The following is a 26,035-nucleotide window of genomic DNA, read 5'->3' as shown; positions in this document are numbered from 1 at the left end:
TGTATAAGGCGCGTTTTGGGAAGGTGTTCCCCCCCCTACCTGGGACTCGACGGGGTGGGTGGGAAGGCCGAGGATCGGGCTCCAAGAGGCCTCAAGGACTGTGTGTCGCCCTCCCTCTGCCCTTGTCCTCAGGTGCTGGAGACCCGAAGGGAGGCGCGGCAGGCAAAGAAGCCGACGGCGCGTTGAGCGACTCGGATTGTAAAGAAGCCCCCGACGAGGCGCTGTCTAAAGGAGGCCCCGGGGCCTCGCCGCCTTTGGCGCATTGTCTGCCGGCGGCAGCGGCTGCTGCTGCAGCGGGCCGCCTCCTTCTCCAAGCGCACCAGCAGCTGCACCCGGCCGGAGGAGAGGACCCGCAGCCGGCCCACCCGCTGCCCGCCCAGTACAGACCCCCTTCGACGGACCTGCACCCTCTCCTGCCTTCCAGCAACGGGACGTCGGTGATCCACTCGCCCCAGGCGGCTCCTCAGGCGGCAGCGGCGGCGGGAGCCGGGGCCCTTTCCAAGCCTAAACTGTGGTCTTTGGCGGAGATCGCCACCTCAGCGGACAAATCGAAGGAGGGCAGCGGCGAGGCGGCCCCGCAGGTTCCGAGTTTAGCCGGAGCCGGCTCCGCGCAATCCCCGACGGCACGGTCGCCTTCCTCCACGCACTGCCCTTTCCCCAATGGCGCCTCGGTCCTCTCGCGGCCCCTCTATTACACCACCAGCCCCTTTTACCCGGGTTACACGAACTACAGCTCTTTCGGACACCTCTCCGGCAACGCGGCGACGGCGGGGAACCCCAGCCCCCATTTTAACGGATTAAACCAGACTATTTTGAACAGAGCGGAAGCCTTGGCTAAAGAAACTAAAATCCTCAGAAGCCAGTCCCAGTTTGATCTTAGTAAAGACTCGCCTTACGAACTGAAGAAAGGTATGTCGCATATTTAATCTTGAGTTTCTTCCCAGATTAAACCCTCTTCGTCATCCACGACCGGACTATCCCCTCTCCCTTGATTTGTCTTTTCTTTTTAATTTTTTATGTTGTCTATTTTTTTCTGCTTTTTTATTGTTGTTGGTTTTAATTTATTTACAACCAATTCAGACTTGATTTTGGCAGAGGTTTCTTTTTTAATTAAAAAAGGAGAGAACTAAGTGCGGAAGGAGGAAAGCAAGAAAACGAGGGGGGAGAGAAACCCAGACCACTCCAATTTCCAAAATCAGTGGTATAATTTATTTGAGAAAGCAGAAAGTAAGCAGCTCTTGGGAGGAGAAATAAAAATAATAATAGTAATAATGTCTTAAGGTAAAAAGTGCAGGAAGTGCGGGAAGAGGAAAAAAATACCCACATGGGGAGGGTGGGGGAAGGCAGAAACAATTTGTATGAAATGTTATTCTGTATATTTAATGTAGCTTTTTTGTATTTAAATCGGTAACACTATCTTTGAAGTAAATTATGAAATCCAACCGCCTGTACAGCCATCAATGTTGGTTTTTTTGGTAATATAAAATATAAATATATATATATATAAATATATATATACATTTCTGTGTCTTTTCCCAAATTGTTTCATAGTTTTAAAATCTATCTATATCTATATATACAAGTTTAAATTAAATTTTTATGCCTATTGAATTACGATTAGTAGTATTATATTATTACTCAATGCGAAGAACTTTTTTTTTTAATTAGGGGAAGCGGGAGAAGCCGGTCAACCCACGGGATTAAGTATAAAAATGCAGATGCCCCTTTGTCGGTATTTAATCAAAGCACAGAGTTGTTTAAAAAAATACAAATTATTTTATTTATTCATTTTGATGGCAAAGTGGAGCCGACAGAAGGAAATGTGGGTTGGGGCGGAGACCCATAACAAAAGACATATTTAGAGTACATTCCTTCCACCACCACTCTTAAAAGGGGAAAGAGGGGAGGGGAAGCGGAAATCTGCACTCTAAGAATTTAACTGAAAGTAACTTTTCCAAGTGAGGGACGGATGTTTCCTGAACGCAGGCGATTTGGGCAAAGCCTCTACATTTGGCATAAGTTCCACCTGATGGATTTGGTGACAGGTGGGACCGGGAAGAAAGGCGAAAGTATACAGGGGTGAGCGGGGGAGGGAGGATGCAGTGAAATATGTACAGGTGATTGACTTGTGAAAGGAAGCGCCGGTGACGTTCCGGATCTAATGAGGGCCTGTCAGGGGAGTTAATTCAGTCTGAAAATATGTGGGTCTGATCCCCGCGTAGGATGAGTGGCCTTCTAATTCTGCCTCGTTAAGCGCGCAGAAGGTCCCTTGGTCCGGTCTCTTTGCATCTCCTTTTTTTTAAGGGTTTCGGGCAGAAAAGCTGGGAAAGATCTCTGCCAGAGAGACCTTGGACTCTCCCTGAGCTAGCTGGGACCCATGAACTGATTCAGTAAAAGCAGCAAACCCCCCCCCTCAAAAAACCCCGCAGCCGAATATGTCAGCTTGCTGTCTTAAGGCTCCCCCCCGGTTTCCCTTGCCCCACCGCCCCCCTGGGGACCCAGTCCCGTGGATGCTAGCGGGCGACTCTGAACGTCTATCGCTTGTAGCTTGCTGCTTGTCGAGCGGGGTGGATGGATGGATGGATGGATACAGGAGGAGAGGATGGAGATTTCCTGTGGAAGTGCACTCAAAAGCGCAGGATGGCAACAGCGGACCGTCTCTTAACCTAATTACTTTTAATCAGTGTCGGGCTTTATGCAAAGCAGTCAGCTCGTGAACTTTGCTAATGAGTTCGATTTTATGCCAGATTTATCCCTTATTACTATTTCAAAGGTCTGCAGAGTTTTTACGGAGAGGGATAGGGGGAATACATATTAAAAGAGAATACACTGGGGAAACAGATGGATAAATAGCTCTGTTTGTGCATATACAGTGTGCATCTCTCTTTGTGTGTGTGTATACGGACAGACATTTCAGTTGTGCGTGTATAACACACACACACACACACACACAGAGAGAGAGAGAGAGAGAGAGAGAGAGAGAGAGAGAGAGAGAGACGAAATATCTCCCTGCATTGCTAGCCTCAAGTTTAGCATTAAAATTATTCCCCCTATTGGCGGCTCCATTCTGCAAAAGCACTTGATGGTTTGGCGGGGTGTGCGTGCTGCCTGTACGGAGATTAGCACATACAAATGGAAGGTTGAGGAGGGTCGCCTTTGGATTGCTTCCCAAATTCACAGGTAGGTGTCACACTTGTACCGAATTTCAAACATAGCGCTCATCTTTTGAAAGTTGGGCGAGTTTAAAGAGGGAGCGACAAGAAGCGCTTAAAAAAAATCTAGCACATCCACGGGAAACTTGAGTGGGGTGAAAGGAAGGCTCCGAAGAAAGATGGATTTCCGATTTGCTAAATCATTTGGAGCTCAGGAAACTTAACCACCTAGGGTCGCGATTTGATGTGAGGGTCTCACTCCTACACATACTGCCGGTTCTTTGGGGGACTCAGATTTATTTCCAGGTCTCAGGGTTATGGGCTTTTAAATAGAGGAGAAAGGAAAATTAAAAGTATCCCCCCCCAATATATCTTCCATTAATGGGAAAGGGGCATTGAATATTTAGGAAAACACTGCCCTTAAAATATAAAAAGAATTAAAAACAAAAGAAAACCCACAACTCATAAGTGAAATAAGATAGCTTTCTTTTTCTATTTTTCACCCCTGTTTGGAAATTGATTGGCATCCCAGCCTCGAACCCACGTCATCGAAGGGAAGTTAAGTTGATTCTTACCCGGTTGCCTTGATTGTTTCCTTAACACAGGGAGCCTAAAAATATTTTCTCAGGAATAAACGCCATTGATTTGAACGAGATGACAATGAATTTTCGTGGATTTTAGAAAGGCGACAACTTGTATTCGTTTGCTTAATCTTTCAACTCGGAGTTCACTTCCAGCATTTAAAAAATATTAAATATCTTCCTGCAAAAAGAGAGAGAGAATACCCCCCCCCCAATTACTTTGGATTTTCTACGGATGTCAGTTCCTAGCCACTTATCCGTGACTTTCGTCACTGCCTCGGAAAATAGGAAAAATTGTCTCCCTATATTTGTATAAATCTTTTGCGAGCTTTTCGGAACTTCGACTGGACCCGCATAATTAATTAGCTGCTAATTGGTTTAGCTACATACAGTTAAACGATTTGCGGGTGGGGGTAATCTTTTTCCTTTTACCCTCAAAGCGACCGAGATGTGATTTGATTTCCCCCAAGAAACCACGGGGTATATACAAATACTCTTTTAGCCTGGCCGATAAATCTAAATAAAGAAGTCAAAGCTGTTTAAACGTGTAAACAATCACATATTAGGGCCATAAGAATACTGTAAATAATGATTTCAAAGAAAGCACCGATTCAATACCCAGGTCAAATCGTTCATCTGAACTGTGATGCGGGGAGGGGGAGTGATGGCGGGGAGGGGGGGGAACTCTCCACAAATCAACCTGTTGCACTTACTTCCATCATTTAAGGGAAAAGAAAGTTGCGAATGGTTCGTTGACCTTAGTTGAGTTCAGGGGAAACTGTTGGCCTATTAGAAATGGCCATCCGATCTGTCAATTCTGAAAGGCGCCTTTTAAATATACCGTAAATATAATGTTTAGCTTCCCGACATTCTAAAATAAAGAAGGTCGTGTTATACTTGGTATGGTTTTTTAAAAAAATAATTACGACCATTTTCAGCACGCACTTATATGAAAGCCTCGAGACTGTTGCTGATGTTATTTATAATTTTAATAACCACGATTCTTTCAGTCTTTGAATTTGGGGGGGGGGGGACACACACCACACAAACTCAGAATATAAGGTTAGTAACTTAAACATAAATATTGTCAACCTTGGTTCCTTCTATATAATAATGATGATATTGAATAGGCGCGCCAGCAGTCTCCATAAGGTTTTCTTTTGATGTATTAAATTCCTAAGGGAATTAATCAATTTCCTTTAAGATACAACTAACCGGCCTGCTGTCCTTCTTGATTCTAGTTAAGGCTGAACTAGGATTATGAATAGATAATAAATCCAATAAAAATTAAGTGTACTCTCCTCTCCAGGTGAAATTTCAAATACATGTGTAACTAACATGCATTTGTCTGGTATACCCTTAGCAAAACATGTCTTCGGGTTGTTGTTGTTTTTATAGCAGCAAAAATAATGTTATGGTAATTAGCGTTTACAATGACATCCGAAACAAATTTACATTTTTTATTTTAAACGGGGTGATTTTTGTTTTTATGTCTAAAGATCTAAAAACATCTGGAGCTTAGAGTTGTGTCCAATGTTTGTTCTACTCAGAGTAGACGCACTGAAATTCATGGACAAGAGAAACTTAAGTCCATTAATATGAACGTGTCTCCTCTAAGTAAAACTTGGCTGGGTGCAACGGTTGAATATATTTCCCACCAACTGTATTTTCGGGAGGAAGTTACATACAAAACAGTCATTTCATCCCAAATAGTGTGTATGTATGCTGTTTTTTTTGGGGGGAGGAGGCAAAACAATTTTCCTGAGCATCCAAAATGGGACACCACGTGAATCTGGTAGGAGGCTGATATGCCGTGGTGCTAAATAGACCCCCCCCAAACACACACCAATACTTGAAAAGAAGTTCTATGCGTTCCAGTGGAATTTCCTTCGTATTAGGAGTAATCAGGCGTATTAGATATCGAAAGGAAAGTCATTCCCATTGATTTCAGTTAAATTTATTTCGGAATCGCAACGTGCAAAGTAGCAGGAGTCAAACCAGTTTCGATCCACTTGCGTTAGTGAAAGGAACCGCTTTTTGTCTTCTAAATATAACAAGTGGTCTCTGCATGGCGTTAGAAGCAAAACACAAGGCGGTTCATAATGGGTAGGTGTGCGCTAGCCAACTCACCCCCCGTGAAGTTTATGGATGTGGGGTGGTGGGAGAAGAAGGCTTGTCAGTTTCAGTCCAGGGTTCCAGCTTTCTGAGACGTTTCGAACGTTCGGTGGGGAAGAGAGAGAAAACTCGTGTAAAGGTGTAACGTGTGGATCTCTAATTTATTAAACCTGCAGCGAGTGTGAATCCATCCTGGGTTGTGTGGGGGGGTTGGGGGGGCAGCCGGGCAGTTATCTTCCTCATTCACACAAAGGTAGAAAACAGCTGGACTTGAAAACAAAGTTTGGGGTAATAGAAGTATTCTCGCAAATGGGGAGGAGGGGGGCAAATCCGAATTAATGGCTGGGACTTCGGATCCAGTATTTTGAAAGCGGGGTGGTACTGGAAGTGCGTGTGGAGGGGGATGGAAAAGGTACTGGCCAGGGAGACAAGTGGCGTCGAAATCCGTGAATGTAGATAGGGCAACAGGCTGGGGGCGCCCAAATGCGTCAATGCCACAAAGTAGACTGACTTCCAGGTCATAACATTTCTGAAGCCCTCGGTGTGGCATTAAGCTACGTTCCCCATCCGAAGGGAATCCTACTGAGGACCATGGGGCTTTCAAGCAAACCTGCTTCGGATTAAGTAAGCATGCAAACGCGTTCCTGGAAAAAAAGCGTTCACTGCTTTCGGAGTCCCTTCGCGTAGGATCACAACCCTGATGCCCCGCTTAAGAGTGCGAGACTTCTTCCTCTGCAAGCGCACATGCCCTGGATAGCGTTTGAAAGGCGCCGAGTTGACTCTCGTTTGGAGATCGAGGGTTCCTTCTAAAGCTCGGGGCTGTGCATGTTGCAGGTTTAGATAGGGGCTGCGAGGACTGATTGGCCTCGGGTTCCAGCCAGATCTCTGTTCTGCAAATCGAAAACCGCGACGCGCAGATCAAACCGCAGCGAGGTGAGGTCAACCTTCCCCTCCGTCCACACACACAAACGCCTGCAAACCGTTTGCCAGCGCCCCGGAATGGTCTGGGGGAAAGTAGTTTCTCTGATTTTTATTTTTTTTTTAAATGAAAACATAATGAAGCAGTAATTTCAAAGCCGGAATCTTTCTGTCTCTGATCCCTCTCCAAATATTGCTTCATTCCTCCACGCTGCAGACTTATAACTTTTAGATCTCACTTTCAGGGGGTGGGGAGAAGACAAGGCAACCCCGCTTCCCTGGCCTTAACCTCCTAAAAACAGAAAAAGAAAATCCCTTTTAGGTTACGGTTGGAATAAACAGCACTTCAGAGAGCAGTCATCAGAGGCTGTTACAAACTCGGTGGTAATTAACTAATGATCGGCTCGTTTGGGTTTCAGACGCATGGCGATTAAAAGCCGATTATTCACCCCTCCTTTCCCTTTCAGGGGCGCAGCTTTACCTGCAAATCAAAGTGATAGGAGCCGGGAAGTCGTCCTGAGGTACAAGTCTCAGAAAGTTCGCACTCCACTTTTGCCTAAGTTTGGAAGCGCTTGCTAGCAAGTGGGTTGCATATAAATCGAAGTCAAAGGCACTCCGTTTACAAGTCGGGTTTCCTGTTTGGAGCGCAGGGCTTCCAGGGACCTGTAAACTGAGTGCAGGCGTTTTGTCTAGCGCGAAGGTCCGGTTGATCCTCAAACCGGTTGATTTGCAAAAAGCAGTCACTGAAAGGAGCTAAACAGGCGCAGGTGGATTCTCTAGGCAGGTCGGCGTCGCCCCACCGCGTTAAGTGGGGTTTTCTCCCGAGTAAGTGCCCAAAGGATCTGTCTCAGCTGGAAAAACAACAACACGGGAAAACAATCGTTTCGAAATGTGAACATCTCTTAGGGCGGCTGAAATACCGAAATCACCTCCTTGGGGGGTAACAAAGATTCATTAGGGCGTTCAGCTGGAGCCTATGCATGTTTACTCGGATATAAGTTTTGTTCGGTGGGTCTCACACTTCTGCTGAGAGGGTGGCCGCTTCACGTAATAGTTGCTGGGGAGACACGTGGGTTTGGGAGTACAATCCTCTAAATGTTTACACGGGAGTAAATCCCATTCTCTTCGACAGAGCTTATTCCTTAGTCTGCGTGTTTAGGATTGTAGTGAACGTCCAGCTGTAAGCTTAATAGGCGAAGTGTGCGTGTGTGGAGGAACGTCCCATAAAAAGCATGGAAGTGACTAGATTCAATTCAAGTTGAGAGAGGGAGAGAAATCACCAGTGTTGCAAAAACCATTTTCCTTTTCACCTCTACTCGTTTGGGATTCCTGGCTCCTGGCTGCTATTTGACTGAGGCCTTCAAAACAGGGGTTGATCATTTCCAAAGAGAGAGCGATGAAACTCACCATCAAAAGCCTGTTTCCAAACCCCCTCTCCATCCCAGATGCGGGCTTTCCCCCCCAGCAGAAGGAAAGAACCCTTTGCACATGCTCAGAGACATCATGCCTCCCAGGACCGAGTCAGTACTGAAAGGAAGGTTCCCACCAGAACTTGATTTCAATGTCTGCATAAACTTCCACAAAGATGAGCTTGGAACAAGGGGTGGTAGACCCATGTGCCCCTTCCTCATATCCTCCCTCCTCCAATTCCCATCAGCCTCAGCCAACCGATCCAAAGGTCAGGGATGACCGGCACTGTAGTCTAACAATATCTAGAGGGTCTTAATCCCAGCAAACCAGTTTAACCGAAATATTTCTACGTGTGTCTGACGCCGTGTATGTTTGCATGGGCGGCAATAGCAGATTAACGAGTGCTTCCTTCCTGAATGGGAGAAGCGGGAGGCGTATTCGGAACCGGTTTCCAAACTGTTAAAAATAAAACATAAAACAACTATTTCAAGGAAACGCGCAGAAGGCAGAGGAGCACACTACCATATGAACGCAACTGCTCTGGTTTAGGTGACCCTCTCTGGGACTCCTGAGGGGCTCGTTTAAAGAGGTGCTGCCCAAGAAGAACAGATTTACTCTATAAAGACTAACCTAACCCTCCGGATTCAAAAGGAGTGGAGGCTTAATTGGTGATGAAAAGGTAAAAATAGGAAAGTGGTTCTCTCCCCCACCTGCCGCGCCCCATCTTTTAACGGGAGGAAGAAACTTCCCCACCAAGAATAGGGCTCTATTGTCTGACATTTCCTCGGAGTTTATGATCATTTAAACCACCTGCAACGAACAGATCCGTAACAAGGAAAACTAATCCAAAGGGATTTTTAAACTCCTCTTGATGTCAGATTCAGTTTGCGCTTTGCAAAACGCCCTTAACAATGCAATCCTATGCGTGTCTGCTGAGAAGTAAGTCCCACCAAGTTCAAATGGACCCGTGCCTAGGGAAGTGTGCCCGGGATTGCAGTCCAGACCTTCAGTCCTTTGTGTACTTTACCTTGGAGTAAACCCCATTGGACTCAGTGGGATATATTTCCGAGTAAAATTTAGATAGGATTGGGCAGTACAAACTGATTTTTTTTAGGGCCCTCGAATACGCGATTGTTACTATTTTTTAAAGGCTGCGATCCTGTGTACACTTATTCAGGAGGATACCTCCCTTAAAGCGGTAGGAAAACCTGGACAGGACAGAGTTGCGTAAAGATGCAATTCTAGGCAGTATTCATTATTTAATAATAATAATAATAATTAATAAAAGAATCCCGCAGAGTCCGTCTCCCTCCCACTCCGCATTTTATCTTCACTACAGCCCTGCAAGGTAAGTTAGAGAAGGAGACTCGAAGCAGGGTCAAGTGAGCTTCACAGGTATGAGCCGAGAATTGACCCTTACCTAAGTCCCCTTCCACACACCAAACTTTCTTTGTCCACTTCGCCACACCCTAGTTAGGCACAAGTCCAATTGCTCTCAGTAAGACTTTTTTACGAGTAAACACCCACAGGAACCATCTTCACAGATCTGCGGTGACAGAGAGCTCTCTCCTCCAAGCCCTTACGCTTTCAAACCTTGCCTAAACCCCTTGATTTACTTCGAATGGTCTGCGAATATGGGGAATTGGATGTTCTGACTGAAGTGGTATTATAAAAGTGGTATTATTTGGGGAAGGGGAAAGGGAGCTTGGGCATACAGACATGCGCACACGTGTCAGTGGATGAGCGTCCCCCTTTACCCCTTAAATCTTCTCCACTCAGATGCTGACTCCGGCTTGAATTCCGAAAGGTTAACATCCGAGTTCCCACGCACACACGGTTCCAGAGCTGGACTCGGATTTAAAATGATCACCAGAGAGCGTTCCCCGCTTTTAGTGGTTGCGTATTACTGTCATTCTGGAGGCTTCCACCGATGTTTTATTGTGACTACATTGATTCGAATTCTACTTCGCTTTACCGTGGAGTGTGTGTGGTGACGAATCTGGGATCTAGTTTTCCTTTGCGTGCAGTCCCTGAAACGCTATGGTGAAAACGAAGGGTCATTCGGGTTCGGAGGATTCGGATTGAAACCGATTTCACGCCAGTTTCTAAGCACACTTTCCCAATGAGGATAAAGGATGCTGCTGGCTTCGAAGATCATCCGCTCTCTGGCTCCAGTGGCCTGAGGGCCGGTGGGAATATATTTTCCACTCTTGTTTAAAGGCAGTATGAATAAAAGATGGTTCCGTAGCCTCCAAATTGTTTTATTCACACGCTGCTTTCAGGGTTGAGGGGGAAACAGGGAGAGTTTGTCATGCTCTTGCAAGAAAGGGGGAAAGAGGAGAGAAATCCCTGCTCCAATAAAGAGAGTATATATTAGCTTTTGTGCAGCCAGCTCCCAAAACAGCTGTTTCCCCAATGCCCAAAGATATCCACAAAGACTGAGTTGGGGGGGGGAGGATGGAGGGAGATATTCTAGGGGGCTTGGGTAACTAAACTCAAATCGGTTTCGTTTGCATTTAAATCACACGGATTGCAACGGGATGGCTTCTGAGTGAAGCTCAGGAGACTTTCTGATTCCCTCCCACGGACACCGGTTTTAATCCAGCAAGGAGCCAGGTACCATACAGGAGTTAGTGGATATTTACTTCGGTTTAGCTCCCCTGAAGTTCGATTAGACTAATCCGAACTGGTTTTGGAGGAAGACGGCTGCGGCAGGGGGAAAACTGGGCATCTCCAAAGCAAAAAAACAAGAGATTTCTCGCTAATAAACTGCAAGGCTTAAGCGACAAAGGCAAAGTGGAATCTTTACACCTAAGTTGGGCTGTGGTGACCTTGGTCTTGTCTGTTTCTTCCAAACAGGCAACAGGAGTGAGAGTTTGTGGACTTAGCTCTGGGAGCGACATCCTGTGGCCTTGGCCAATGTGTTGTGCTCTCACATTCATAATCTTCATGAGTGGCCTACCTCACAGGGCTGTTGTGAGGACAAGCACAATAAAGACAGCAAAGTCCTTTGCGAGGTGAACATCTTTTGAGAGTGGCAGATGCCTAGCAAATAAAGTAGGCCTATAGGCTCCAAGTGAGCTGCGATGTAACTACTGTTCCGTTAGTAGAAACCGCGTCAAGGATTGGGTAGTCTATGCAGGAGTGAAGAAGGGCTGCCACAAATACAGATTCATGTATCTTCTCCATCCTGCAGTGGTGGTCTACATTTAGCAAAGTAGAAAACTTTGGTCTCTTGCGGTCATGAGGACTAGAAACGCTGGTTTGGGGCGAGGGGAACAGGAAGGCAGGAATAAAACGCAACGCAGCACTGCATGGATTTTATGGAAAGCCAGGATGCCCATTGGGCAGGGAAATTATTTCAACTGTTTGGTTCTAATGGCGTTTATTGATTTCTCCCAATTTAAAGAAACCAGTGGGCACTCGCTTCTTGCGCAGCAGCAGACAGACGTCGGTCCTGCTAGTTCCGGTCCTGCGCTGTTGGTAGCTTTTTTGGTAGCTAAAAAGGTAACGGGACCCCTGACCGTTAGGTCCAGTCGCAGACGGCTCTGGGGTTGTGGCACTCATCTCGCTTTTCTGGCCGAGGGAGCGGTGTACAGCTTCCAGGTCATGTGGCTAGCATGATAAGCCACTTCTGGCGAACCAGAGCAGTGCACAGAAACGCCTTTTACCTTCCCGCCGGAGGGGTACCTAATTATCTACTTGCACTGGTGTGCTTTCGAACTGCTAGGTGGGCAGGAGCAGGGACCGAACAACTGGAGCTCACCCCTTCACAGGGATTCGAACTGCTGACCTTCTGATGGGCAAGCCCTTGCCACCAATCATCTCTTGCCCTCTTTGGCACCTCTTATGCTCAAACACTCCTCCGACTTGGTCCTCTCCTGGGGGAAAAAAGGAAGAAGCGGGGAGGTGGAATGCCACATGTACTAAGGATATATAATACTCATATAATAAATTAAACTAATCAAGTTTACGGGGGAAACTTCTCTCTTCCAGCCTCCAAAAAGGAGGACGATTTTTGTTCACTTATTATTAATAATAATCATCATCTTGATCACAAGAAAGCAACGAACTTCAACAAAGTCACACGCACCCCGCCCAGGAATCAACAATGTAAAAGAGCACAGCCAGCCTGGAACCCTTTTTGTATCCTAGATCCGATGTGTGTTTACTCAGAACTAACCTAAGGATTGTAAACTAACACTTTGGTGTTTACTACTCCTACCAGGTAAGTGGGTATAGGCTTGAACAACCCTTTCAGTGGGAGCCAGCAGAGATCTGAGAGAAGGGGGGCGGTGGGGAACGTGCCAGGTAATCTTATGCAGGTTTATTCAGAAGTAAATCCGTCTGGGTTCAACGGGCTTGCTCCCAAGGAGGGTGCCAGTCCAACCTCGACTCCAGTTGGAACAGTTTTCAGATCCATTACTTGGCCTGAGAGATCCTAAAGGATGAACCGATAGATGATAGAGAGATATAGATAGATAGATAGATAGATAGATAGATAGATGATAGATAGATAGATAGATAGATAGATAGATAGATAGATAGATAGATAGAGATAGATAGATAGATAGCTGGATCGATAGCTGGATAGATAGCTGGATAGATAGATAGATAGATAGATAGATAGATAGATAGATATAGATAGATAGACCTGGCTCAGAGAAAATTAAGGAGAGCATTAGCTGCTTGGAGTTGAGCGGACCCCGAAATCTGTTTCATCCGCTGAACCGGCCTGGGCTCATTGATTGGAAATTGCTAAAGTTAAAAGCGTCCTCTTTGAACCCGATCCACAGACAACTCGGCTAATCCAAGGCCCAGGTATTTGGACTCAAACCGGACTCCCCACTCGCCACTTCCCAGAGAATCCCGGGAACATTGTAGTTTCTTAGAGAGTAGATAGGCGACTCTTAGCAGACCACAGTTCCCAAGATTCTTTGTGGGGGCAGCATGTCTCTTAAAGTGGTATATAATTATTCTTTGAGTGTATGGTGTGGATGTGACATACTAATACAAAACGTCTTCTAGACCAGGCTTCCTCAACCTTAGCCCTTCAGATGTTTTGAGACTACAGTTCCCAGCATCCCTGACCACTGGTCCTGCTAGCTAGGGATCTTGGGAGTTGCAGGCCAAAAACATCTGGAGGGCCGAGGTTGAGGAAGCATGTTCTAGATGATTGAAAGAGATATTAAATATCCAATTGCGTCAAAAGAGGGAGATGATTTTAAGAACTTGCGGTAAGACAGCCATGGGCGTGGCTAGGATTTTTTTGGGGGGGGCAGAACCTCAGTTTGCTATGTATTTTTTTTTATTTGGGGGGGCAGCTGTCTCTCCCTGCCCCTCGTGGCTACACCCATGAAGACAGCCACCCAGAAACGCCCCCCCCCTCAACAGGCAACCCAAAGACTTGAGTCGATGCATATGAAATATGGCTAAGGCGATTTCCGCTGGACAAATAAACCGCACCTATTTTTAAAGGCGTTTTCTTTCTTCAAATCCCCGTGTTTGACAAAAGGATCCGTTTCCCCATTGCATGACTCTGGGTGGAAGGACTGTCCTAAATGCCTCTCTTGTTAGTGGTGGTCATTCCAGGTGAACATATCCGGAATAAAATGCTCTGGTCTTTATTAGTGCGGGAACCATTCAGGCTTATTTCGTGGTTAACTAATTTGGATTATCCTTGCAATCAGCGACTTTAACCCGCGTTAAGATATCTGAAGCGTGAACGCGCGTTAAATACTCTTGCTTCTAGACTGAGCTGAGGTAGGTTCGGATTCACTGAAAGGGGTTCTGATCCTGTCTTTATTTGCACTGAAGTCAAACGTTCCTGGGGGTGGGGAAAGGAGAAATTAAATAATCTGGGGCACAGTTTTCCATCCTCGGAAGTTACTGGGCAACTAAAGTGAGCTCCCTGCCCCCCCCAAAGTCCCCCTTGGGTTAACGAGGTAGAGTTTCTATTCCACCCGGAGCCTTCTAGGCTGTGAGAAAAACTCGGGAAAGTCCTCTTCTCGCTTGAGACGGGGGCTGCAAACTGAAATCGCTGGGGAGGGAGCAAAGTTTTGTTTGCTTTTAAAGAAATTAACAAAACAAGTGGGCGTTGTTGTTAATTGTGGTTTTTGTTGCACAGGCTGCAGCCAGACATTCTTTTGCTTCGAATTAACTAACCGCGAGAGAAACTCCCCCACCCCCCGCGCAGCCTCACTCTCGCCCGTCAAAACCTGGGGTCCCTAGAGCCGAATCGAATTCGGCTCACGACGTGTAAAGCGATAGCCATGACCTCCCCTAACCAACCACTTCTCTCCCCCTCCTCCCCGCTCCTTTTTTTTTACGTGACCTGCTTAGAGTATTAGGCCATCTGGACTTGGCAAGGCGCTAGACCGTCTCACACACAGACCCCTCCGCCTCCCCCCCCAAAAAAACCCCCCAAACCAGCTGCTTTTCCAAACGACCAGTACGTTAATTCTTGACAGCACTGGCAATCCCCCCACCGCCACTTTCTAGTTCCTCATCACGATCATTTTGAAAAGGGAGAGGGAGCGTCCCTCCCTCCCCGAACCTTGCAAACAAGTGGCAATTTTGAATTAGTGTGAGCATTAGAGACAATCTGGAAACACCCTCCCCTCTTCGCTTGTGGGGAGGGGAAGAGGCCGGTCCGTCCTATCTAGGGACATATATCTCCCCCCAGTAAAAAGAGAGAGAGAGAGAGAGAGAGAGAGAGAGAGAGAGAGAGAAAGTGAAGTGGATCATTGCAGCCACAGAGGAGAATATGAGAGTCTGGGTTTTTATTGAATCATCAAATCCCCACGAACGGAGCTCTTAATTAATTTTGGGTGCGAGCAATGCAGCCCAGCTGTTTCCTTTGGAGTGGAGTTGTTCGGAGACAGACCCGCAGGAAGAAGGGAAAGTCTGCGGGCAGGCTGCTGCTTCCCCCTCCTCCATTCTCTCTCTCCCCCCCCCCCCAGCGCCACGAAAGCGTATCCTAGCGTTCGGCCCTCTCCTCACGACCAAAAAAAGAAAAAGCCACTTGTAACTGACAGATGGCTGATTGTAGACTCGCATTCCTGCAGCCTCCTTACCTCTACAAGATGCGGGGAGGGGGAGATTGGTGAAAACCAAAGAACGATTGGTTTGGAAAGAAAGAAAGAAAGAAAGAAAGAAAGAAAGAAAGAAAGAAAGAAAGAAAGAACGCTTGTAGCAGTGTAGGGAAACTTCGTATGTTAACCACACATACATTTTCACACAGAGACATATATATGATTAATATGATTTATTTTAACATGCCTCCCCCCGCGCGTCTCTCTCTCTCTCTCTCTCTCTCTCTCTCTCTCTCTCTCTCTCTGTGTGTGTGTGTGTGTGTGTGTGTGCGCGCGCGCGCGCGCATATGGGGGATGTTAAAATAAGTCACATTAACTAGATAGAATTTCCACTCATCTCCTGCCCTTAATAATTCTGGGCACCGTGTATATCAAGTAAGTGAAGTACTATCACAGGTTGATAAAACACAGGTATTTCAGTTGCAGAGTGGTACTTAAGCCTCTCCCCACGCCCCTCGAGAAAATGAATGAGATTGAACTGGATCGGGTCCCTGACAAGAAGGCCAGTCTTTCTGATGGGAAAGAAACGGACTTTTAGAGCGTAGCTGCTCTTAAGAGACAGCCGCGGCCTTACTCAGAGAGAAAGAAGGGGAGCTGGCCGGGAAAGAGCTGGGTTGTCATTTGTAAAACAACCATCTATAGGAGTCGTAGATTACCAAGAATTGGCATTGAGCTCTTAAGGCTGCAATCTTAAACGCACTCCTTTGCGGGAACCTACAGTAAACGAGTTCAAAACCTTGAGTTGTGGAACAACTTTCTTGCTAAGCTAAGGCATGGACACAAAAGAAGTCGCAAGTTTCCGCCATCTGCAGGAGGTTACTCTTTTGAGACATTTTGTGTAACATCTTGCCTAGCGAAGATACTTGGAGAACGCGGAACCTTGCCACAATTTTGTGACCTTTTTTATTGGTCTTAATAAGGTTTTGGCCAACCGTGGATTGGGGAGATTTTTTTTGCTAGCTATCTATACGGTATCTTTGAGTTCTATATGCTTGCTCTAGCAGGCGCTCTGGGTTGGTGGACATAGCTGAAAGAGAGCTGTATAGCCCTATCCACAAAGCAGTTGTAGCGATTTACTGAGCCTAAGGGTGCATTTTGATGAGAAAAATAATATTTAGGACACGATCCAGCCAAAGTTTGTAAAGCAGTTTTAAGTCCCATTGATTAATTCAGCGTATGCTGATTTAAATGTTTTCCTTCTGCAATCAGCGCAGGGAGAACTTTCCTTTAGCTCTCTCTCTCTATTTATAGCGACTTGCAAATGAATCCTGTATAGGTCTCGGGAGTAAATGCCGCTGTATTCAATGGGCCTCCCTCACAAGTAGATGTGTGTTATGTATATAGAGGATTGTAGCTATGGGGTGCTTCAAAACATTCTGCATAGGTGTTCTCCGCAGCCCTTGCGACAACCCTGCTAGAAAGGCCAATCACTGTAAAGCAGTGGCGAGACTGAGAAAATTATAAACTTGCCTAGATGGCACTTCTGTTTTCCAATATAAGCCTGATGTGTCTCTGGCAACATACTGATAGCTAAAAGAGAAAAGGATCCATAGAAAGGCGATAGCCACCAGGATGCCAAATTAGGGCTCCTTCTCCTTCTGTCGAGCAGCTCCTCTCCCTGGTAACATATCAGTGCACGGGATACTTCGCGACAAATAAGCAGCAGGTCCCTGTCCGCACGGAGCTTACAGTCTATAAGCAGCTGTCGTGAAAAGTGCAGCGAGGGCAGTTTGAGAAATCCAAGTTTGGTTCATTGGGAAGTGAGCCGAAGCCATTCCTCTGGAAACCAGAGGCCACGTTTCCCTATTAAATAAGACCCTCTTGCAGAACAAACTTAAGGCTGAGATCCTGTGCAAACTTTCCTGGAATTAAGTCCCGTTAAACACACTGGGGCGTACGTCTGAGTAAATAAGGCTAGCCCCCCCATAGTTCAGATCACAGGGTTGCACTCCTAAGACAAACTTACCCACGTGTCCAAGGGCACGGCATCAAAAATGCCCCCTCCTCTCTTTTGACAGCGCCACAGATAGCGAGCGGAGTAAAATAGGTGGTCAATTATAGCCTTTCCTTAAATAACTCCAGTAGCTAAGCTTTTAAATAAACCAAGAAACCCACATGCCCCTCAGGGCAAACTCTTGGGACAGAAGAATCGGCGTATGATTCCTGCAGCTGTTGGGCAACTGGAGGCGGGGCAGAGAGGTTTGAGGGGGGAGACACACACCGCACCGTGGTGATACAATCTTCACCTCCAGCCAGATACCGTCTATTAATAAGTTTTGCAGTTGACAGTCTAACACAGGGTTCTGAAAGAGGCGGCACACGGTTCTCCCTCCACCCGAACTCTGTGATTTAAAAGTATTTACAATCGACAAGGTTTCCTTTAAGACTCCTTTAAAATAACAAGCAGCATTTGACTCATCCTTGTGCTTTCGAGCGCCCCAAGATTGTCTCTTTGTTGTTCATGCAGAGAAGCAACAGGAACGCGCGCCTTGAGGGCAGATCCTCCCCGTGCTTCTCTGCAACCAGGGACACTGAACACCCCGACCCCAGGCCCTGCAGAGCTACCACAGAAATACCCACCCACCCTGCCCGCTAAAGCTGATTGAAAAGAGGAGAGCGCAGAACAAGGCATCGTGAAGTGAAACGGCGGAGAGCCCACTTTCTCAATGGTCTTTTTTTTTTTTTTGCTATTTATTTCTTTTCCCTGAATGCATTCCCTTGCCTTGGCACAGAACTGGCAAATTGGACAAGCTAACTAATTCAAGATGAGACAAACAATGTTGGTGATTTTCCCCCCGTGTGTGTGTGTCTAAGAAGTCAAGAGCTAGACCTAAGCAGAGGATCCCGAATTTACTTCAATTTCTGAGAGGTTTACCTTCAGTGTAAAGTCTACATTGTGGCAATAAGGAGGGCTGTACACTTTGATTAAATACTTTTAAGATCCTCTGTTATTTTGGCTTTTAAAAACAATTTAATTCGACGAATTAACTCATTCCATGTCTAACATGTCCAACATTGCATCACTGCAACACAATTATCATTGAAGCATGCGCGTAGCCAAGGGGGGGGGGCAGGGGGCCGCTGCCCCCCCATACCAGGTAAATCAATAAAAATGCTTAACCTACTGAGGATCTGCCCCCCAAACAGAGAGCCTTTCCCCCTAACATGAAGCCTGCCCCCCACAACATAAATCCTGGCCACGCCCATGCACTGAGGATTGGTGAAAAGTCCTCTCCCCCAGCATAAACCCACAGTTTAGACAACCAGACGCCTCTGTCTGATTTAAAAGCCCCTGTTAAAAATCCAAGTACTGCCATTTCCCCTGGTTTATATAGGACGGATTGTGAAAGCACCCCCCCCCTCTCACAGTGACATCACACCTCCCTACGAATGTTAATTCGGAAGTAGGTCTCACCTAGCTCAATAGGACGGGCTTCCGGGTGCCACTCACGCACGCCATATCAACAGAAAACATACAGTATTCTATATGATTAAATCACTTTATCGTAAGCCACCCCAGGAACTTGTTTAATAGTGAAGAGCGTCGTACGCATCCCTAAAATAAAATCACAAAAGCGAGGATGTCATAATATCCTCTCGGTTTCTGTGAAGACAAGCCCCACCCAACTAGAAACCGCAGGCTTCTTACATACACCCAGGCACCAGCTCCGACGACATCAGTCGACCTCGCTTCAAAGCAAGTGCATTTTGAGGAGGTTAAGTATCAGTCTCGGCGCTCCTGGCAGCCCTCCATAAATACTGAGGAAGGGGAAATGGGTGGAAGAATATGGTGGCTTCCTGATTGTACACCTGTTGCTTATTTCAGATTCTGCTTTTTATTATGATAAAAAAAACACACACTTTTATTTATTTATATCAAAACTACAATATGTCAGTTCCAGCTCTAATATTAGGCAGAGTGAGGCATCTGCCTCCGACAGCTGATATTGAGTGTCATGAAAGGGCAAGCAGTTAGTTAATTATTTAATTTATTATTGTTGTTTCATTAAAAATATCATTTTTAAAAAAACTTCCAAGGAAACGTCGAAAGCCCTGTATGGTTTTCTGCAGGCCTTATTTAAGTTAGTATTGCTTCATTGCCAATGAAACGTAGGATCCCCACTCCACCCCTCGCTAGTATAAAGCAAGATGAATTGTATATAAGCTACGCTCACGGAAATGAATGGACCTAAGTTGGTCGAGACCATTATTTTCAATGGGTATGCGCTGAGTATAATTTTGTTGGATATAAAATGCTCAGTACATTGGTGCGTGGTGCGTGTGCATGTGCGCGCGCGCACGCATGCTTGGAGAGGGGTCATTTGTTGTTCCGCGTCAGCCCGGCCCTGAATCCAATGCCCACTTTCGTGAAAGTAAGCCTCTCTCACCTCCATGGAACTTGAAGCCGAGTCTGAAGTGCCTGGCCACCCTAGCTATGCGGGTTCATCACGCCAACTATTACAGTATTTAAGAATAGGATCGCGCTGCTGCGCTCTTCTTCTTTACTGCTGAGATCCAGCCTGAATCCACGGAAGAAAAAGGGATATACACCCGGTAGATCGTTTCACGCATAGTTCTAACGCCCCCCAACCCCGCCCCCCACATGCCACTCAATATACTCAAACCCTAACTTTATTCAATGTGGGTTGAGTAAAGGCCCACGGTTGTCGTTCCTGTGTGCTCACCTACATTATGGAATGTGGCGACTTTCTGGTTCTGGGACGATGGTCGAAACCTCTTTTTACAGTCTATGGGACCGCAATGGTTCTGAGCAAGGGATTTGAAGAATCTGAACAATTATTAAACTCAAGTTAAGGAAGGGAGAGCCGAGCAGTGCCCTCCACGAACACCCCAAAAGAACGATGCATGTATTTTTCTGCTGTTTGCAAAGCTGTTCTTGAACTGTGACTAACCCCGGTGCTAAAGCGCAGCCCTCCTCTAATAAAAGTGGTACTTGTAACAGAAACGCCTCCCCATTCCAGCCACCCACTTACTCAACTGTTATAATTAGTTTCGTGTTCCAGCTTGTATTCAGAAGCTGGGATCCGGGACTCAGACGTGGGCTGCTAAGGAAGGCATTCTCGGCTGTTGATTTATTCGCTTGCAAAGAATTTTGATATTTCGTGCCCCATAACACCTCTCCCCCCAAAAAAGAAAACACACACACACACACACGGCAAACCAAAAACTTTTTTGGGTAGCTCTTTTGTCCCCCAACCGCCCTGACTTTCTTGGTGGATCCACCGAGTAAAAGAGAAGCAGAACCAAGCAGGGTTATTAGAAGTTATGGGGCTATTTCCCCCCCTCTTTTCGGCAAGGGACATTTGTTTGTACAAACACCCTAGCGCCGCCGCCGCCGCCGCCGCCTTTCCCCCTCTTTGCTCTTGTCTTGATGGATACAAATTTAAATGTGCACTTATTTAATTGGATCAGGTCCCGTGATAAAATAGATAAACGGCTCCCCGTTTGCCAAGTTATTTCCAGAAGCACGCAGTCATGCGAGGAAGGAAAATTAACCGAGAGAAGAGGAGGCGCACCGTACTTAAGTTACACCTCGGGTCTAGACTGCTGCAGAGAAAGCAGTCCTCTAGCCTATTTTAATCTCTCTCCCTCGTCCCTGTTTATTAGAACGAGCGGATTTCAGAGATAGAGAACCGGGGAACCCCATTTCTAAGGCTGCCATCCTAAACAGAGTAAGGGAGTCCGTCTGGCTGAGCACAGCGGGCCTTTCTTCCCAGTAAACCTGCACGTAGAGCGATTTTACTTTCTCTCCCCGAACGTTCCACTTAGACGTTCTGCCGAGCGTTCCATCCGATCCAAATTCTTGGGTTAATCTTCCTTGAATGCCCCATTGGAGGCGGGGGGGGGGGGAGAGAAATCGCAGAAGCTCTTGAAGCATGCATTGGCTAGCTCCCTACGTAAATACATTTTCTCATAAATCCCCTTTGACATCAGCCAGTGGGACTGTCTAGGAAGCGAAAATGAGCACACTGCAGCTTTATTTCGTAGAGAATCCAAGCTCTGGGCACTTAATGTATACCTTTCTAGAGGTTTCCACCCCCCTAAAACAGGTAATTAATACTCTCTCTTCTCTCCCCCTTCCCAGTTCTCTCCCTTTCCGTCTTTTTGCCTTGTTCCTTTCTGTGTTGTACATACTTATGCAGGAAAAGCTAACAGATGGTTATTGATACAAACATGGTTTCTGTTGCTAAAGGCCTCTCCAAAACAAATTTTGCCGGCTGAATGCCAATGTATGCATGTTGGCTGGTGACAGCTGATTAGTACAGTGATTTACGGCCAAGTTTCTTCTATTCCACCCCCCCACCCCCCCAAAAAGGGATGATACTGTCAAAGGCAGCAATTTAGGGGGAAAAAGATAAGACAGCACACCCCAGAGGCTTTCTGTAAAACCACCCAACAAATCTAAACCTACACTACAAATACCTGAAACACTGGAGCAATCAATTGGTCACAGATTAAATACAGTCTCTATTACGACTTTCCCTGGTAATCCGTTACTTCTGACAATAGCAGCCTCTAGATTTATGTAACTGCCCCTCACCTGTCCACCCGGCTAACAGTGTGTATATTTCAAAGTGCTGCGGCAAAGAGAGATTGGTTGCATTGCCATCCCTTCCTCCTTTGCTGCTGAGCCCCTGGAATGAGATGAAGGCTGCAATTCAGAAAGCACAGATCACTGATGAGTGGTTCCCAGTGATTTCAAGTGGGTGGGGGGCGGGGGGGGGGCAAGGAAGGCAGGGAAGTGGCAGAAGCCTAAGCGTGTAGGCCTAGCAAAGAGCCAGAGTGGAAGGGCAGAATATCAGCAGCGCCCTCCTGGGACAGAGCACTGGCCTATGGATTCCTGGCATTGACTAGCTGGTAGAGACAAGGTGCTTTTTTCGCAGACAGAACATCTTTTTAAAGAGAACATAGGAAAAGCTCATCCTCCTGTATTTCTGGTTACATGTGACCCATCCCTCCCAACAGTCATTATGCGGCATGTAAAATTAATTGCAATGAACGTTCTTAAAAGACACTGCTTTGGGGCAATTTAATACTAGGCTAATACAGATCAACCTTATGCAACCTAGAAACAAACTGTGGTTAGGTACACACTGGCAGCTTGAAATGTTGTGAGGTGTCTCTCCCCCCTGCCCACCCATTTTGAAGTCACATTTTTACATGTTCTCCCATCCCTGCAACATTCCCTCCAAACTCTTCAATGCAGCTCTCATCTGCACATGCTCAATGGATGTCTAAGACATGCACACCTCAACTTGCATTTTCAAACTGAATGGTAGCTGCTTTGAGGTGACGCACATCCAAAAGTAAGCTTTCTCAAGAAACTGCAGGATACCTATGGATTGTGGTTAGTGTTGGCAGCTTCAGATATCAGCAGAAGGAGTGCACTGGGCAGCCCTGCAAACACATAGGATAAAACTGAGGTGTGCCATGCACACTGCAAATGAACCCGGTTGCAGAATACATGCTAAGATACATCCACACAGGTTTTACATGTCCAAGCTTTTTATAATCTGCAATCTCCAGTTAGGAGAATCAGATAGGAGGCAGTAAGAAAGATCTCTGTCTGAGTTTGTGTACCCACAGCACATTTGAAATACATTTAAAGCATATCGCCCACTAAAGAATCCTAGGAACAGCACCTAGAGTGCTGATAATTGTAGCTCTGTGAGGGGTAAACTTTAGTTCCCATGATTTTTTTTTTTTTTTGGGGGGGGTGTTTTAAATGTATGGTGCTTACCTAGACACAGAAAAAGATTTGAGACTCTAGAGAGCTACTGTTCTTTACTAAGCTGGATGTACTAATGGCAGCCTGATCTGGAATAAGGTAGCTCTCTGTGTTTCTGTTCCTGGAACTGGTCCTTATTATATATGGTCCAGTGTCATCATTACCACTTGAAATGTCTCTCTCTTCCATCAGTGATGCTCAATAAAAAAATAAAAATGAATTCTCCCATCCCTCCTTAACCCTCAGCCTCCCTTTTCATTTTTACCTCTTTTCTTCACAAATAAAGCTTTCACTTGGCAATAAAGCCCAATGTTTCTGGTCTTCAGATCATCCTCTTTGGCTCTTTCCAGCCAAAAACCAGCGGCAAAAACTATGTGAAGTCATTGTTTGCAGGAAGGTTCCAAAAGGCCTGATTTATTAGCTTGTCAAGGGGAGCATTGTTGAGGAAGGCAATCAGAAAGCACTTACCTAGCAAAACTAAAATTACTGCCTTTTCACCCGCTAATTTGTATAACTCCCATGGAGGAACTTGGGAAGTGTTTGATGAGGCATAAAATGATGATTAATGAATTTATTGGCCCGTTGCTCATCAAATAGGGGTAGTATATCTTTCCTCTATTGGGCGGTTGGTTCCAGCAGCGATGTGGCTGCAGAGAGCTAGGCCGAAGTGGATCTCCTTTCCTGGAGTCTCTCTCTCTCTCCCCCCCCCCTTTTAACCTGCCTGACCTGAAGAATACCTTGCATGTAACAGAGGCAACGACAGGGAATGGCAATCCACAAAAGGCCCGTTTGATTGGGTGGTAAATGAGAAATGTGAAGACAAGTGGCTGTGGGGAAGGGTGGTCTGCTCAGTTTTCAATCACTTTGACTACTGAAGAAGCAAAGAATGCAGAAACCAGATAAGGTGTGAGAAGCAAGAGGGGAAGGGGGGGTGGAGAAAAAGAGAGAGGAGTGGACAAACCAATTTTAAACTTTCATAAAGGAACCGGCCAAAGCGCTCGATTGTTGCTATAATGAAAGAGGCAAAGGTAGAAATGGAATTCTTTTGGCAAGACCACCATTTTCACAAAGCGGTCTTCTTAGATGTCACAAAATCCTGGGCACCTCTGCCCTAAATATTGGATTGATGAGGGCTGGGCCCTAGACGGGAAGGCGCCCTTGGATGAGGCCCTGGCTGCATGCCTCCCCTCTGGGTTCACCCCCCTGGCATGGATCAGTGCCCCTCCCTCCCTCTTCCTCCTTCACTCTTTGACGCAGGCCTGAAGGCAGATGTAACAAAGCACCAAGGGATAGGAGTATGTGACCAAAGTCCTGTTTTCCCAATGAGTATTTCATATCAGCCAACAAGGCCACACTAGGTTGCAGCCCCAACTCTTGCTATTCGTGTGCTACCTATTCACTTAGCTACACCACACCGCACCCAGTCACTTACCCAATTCACACCATTGCCTGGAAGTAGAGGGAGCAGTGCAGTGGTGCCTGGTGTCTGTTAGAATTGGTAGGGCATAAGGCAGGAGGCCAACAGTAGGTGGAGCCAGAGTCAAGACCAGCAGAGCCAACTAATTCTAATTTTGTCCTTTTGCAAGGACAACACAGAGACTGAGGAGGAGGAAAATGACAACCAGAGCCACCCTCTGGACTGACTGTATATAAGAAGGGAGACAGGCAAGGGCTGGATGAGGGCAGACTGAGATTACTACAGAGCAGTGTCCCATCCCCCCTAGGGAACCAGCCTTCCCTGGGACGGTGAGCAGAAATTGCTGCTCCATTCTTCTTTTTCCTGAAACTGTTTATTCTCTTGTTAAGGAAGAATGAATCAGGAATGACAGCAGGGAAGAAGAGTTGCAACTCAGGGTGGGGTGAGGTTGGGCACGGTGCTCCCTTTAGGGTTTGGCTGCTACCTGGTAACATTGACCCCTGATGTTGACCCTGGCATAAAGGAGAACAATGGGTTTGGAAGCCTACTCCCCAAGGGGAGGAAGCCTCTAAGGACATGGGAGAATGGCTGGAGATGATTGGTAGATCCAATCTTTCTGAGGTCCATTGTCATAACGCCTCAGGCAATACTGTCATGGGATGCCCTTTCCATTATCTCCAGGAAACTTTGCTTCATTAATTTGTCAAAGAATGTCCCTTTTTTAGGTGGACACCCAGCTGCACAAGGCACTGAGCACTGAACCAGCAAGTGGTTGGCCGGAATCCCTCACTCCCAAGTCATCTTTTTAAAGGTAGTGTGACCAACTGGAGACAGAGTCAGTCTCCTCTCTTCTCATACACTCCTCTCATACACTGATCTGGAGAAGAAGAAGTGAGCCCTTCTGTGGTTGTAAGTATTTTAATCCTGGCATCGAACCATTGCAAAACTTGGAGGAAGAGCTTGGTCTGTCAAGTTGGCATGTCTGTAAGTTTTGAAAGGTCTTCATTCCAGTACAGCAAAAAATGATGACAATAAACTCCAAGGTGATGCTTGCAAAACAAAAACAAGAAAACACACACACACACCACTCTCCTCCTTTGACTAGATGCATCAGCTGCCCACCTTATGCTGAAGACTAGAAAACCTCCAGAAACCTCTTGCAAGAATCGGTGGTGAATTCAGGAGTGTATAGCCAAACAGAGACGCTCACCATAAACCATATGCTTTAAAAGTACAATAAAATATATAACCTTTTGAGTTGGTCTGTGCTTTCTCTTTGGTTTTGGAATATTACATACTATTAAAATTGAACTGCCTGCATCAGTAAACAAGAGACTGTTTTGAATTTGTAGTACTGGCTGAAGCAATGATGAGGAACCTGTGGCCCTCCAGATGTTGTTGGACTTCAGCTCCCATCAGCCTCAGCCAGCATGGCCAGTGTTCATGGTTGATGGGTGATAGTCCAGCAAGATCTGGAGGACCATAGACTCCCCATCTTGGGGCTAAAACAACGTAATGTGTTTTACCGTCACATTGATATGAGTGCTTATCAATTTGCGGTAATCATAAATCACTCCTCTTTTGGGCTGCCTTAACCA

The 26,035-nt window shown here is 46.2% G+C and overlaps 1 protein-coding gene across 6 annotated transcripts in view; it reads left to right on the top strand.

Annotated features, from left to right (window-relative positions):
- The window catches only part of IRX5 (iroquois homeobox 5), a 29,315-nt gene extending 3,624 nt beyond the window's left edge, over positions 1 to 25,691 (top strand). For 3 of the 6 annotated variants that reach the window (XM_083513687.1, XM_083513686.1, XM_083513691.1), the window contains exons 3-4: positions 133 to 909; positions 9,956 to 10,423. In XM_083513687.1, the coding sequence (XP_083369813.1) occupies positions 133 to 909; positions 9,956 to 10,170 (992 nt within the window). In that variant the 3' untranslated portion in view covers positions 10,171 to 10,423. Of the gene's footprint in view, positions 1 to 132; positions 910 to 9,955; positions 10,424 to 17,737; positions 18,217 to 25,162 lie in introns of those variants that run through there. The other 3 variants (XM_083513690.1, XM_083513688.1, XM_083513689.1) reach the window with 2 other exon arrangements.
- Positions 25,692 to 26,035: the final 344 nt, after the last annotated feature.

The sequence above is a fragment of the Podarcis liolepis genome (genome assembly GCF_965112155.1).
Source record: "Podarcis liolepis genome assembly, chromosome: 7".
Taxonomy (NCBI): Eukaryota; Metazoa; Chordata; class Lepidosauria; order Squamata; family Lacertidae; genus Podarcis; species Podarcis liolepis.
Note: the sequence above shows the minus strand (reverse complement) of the source record. Positions and strands in the feature narration are given on the sequence as shown.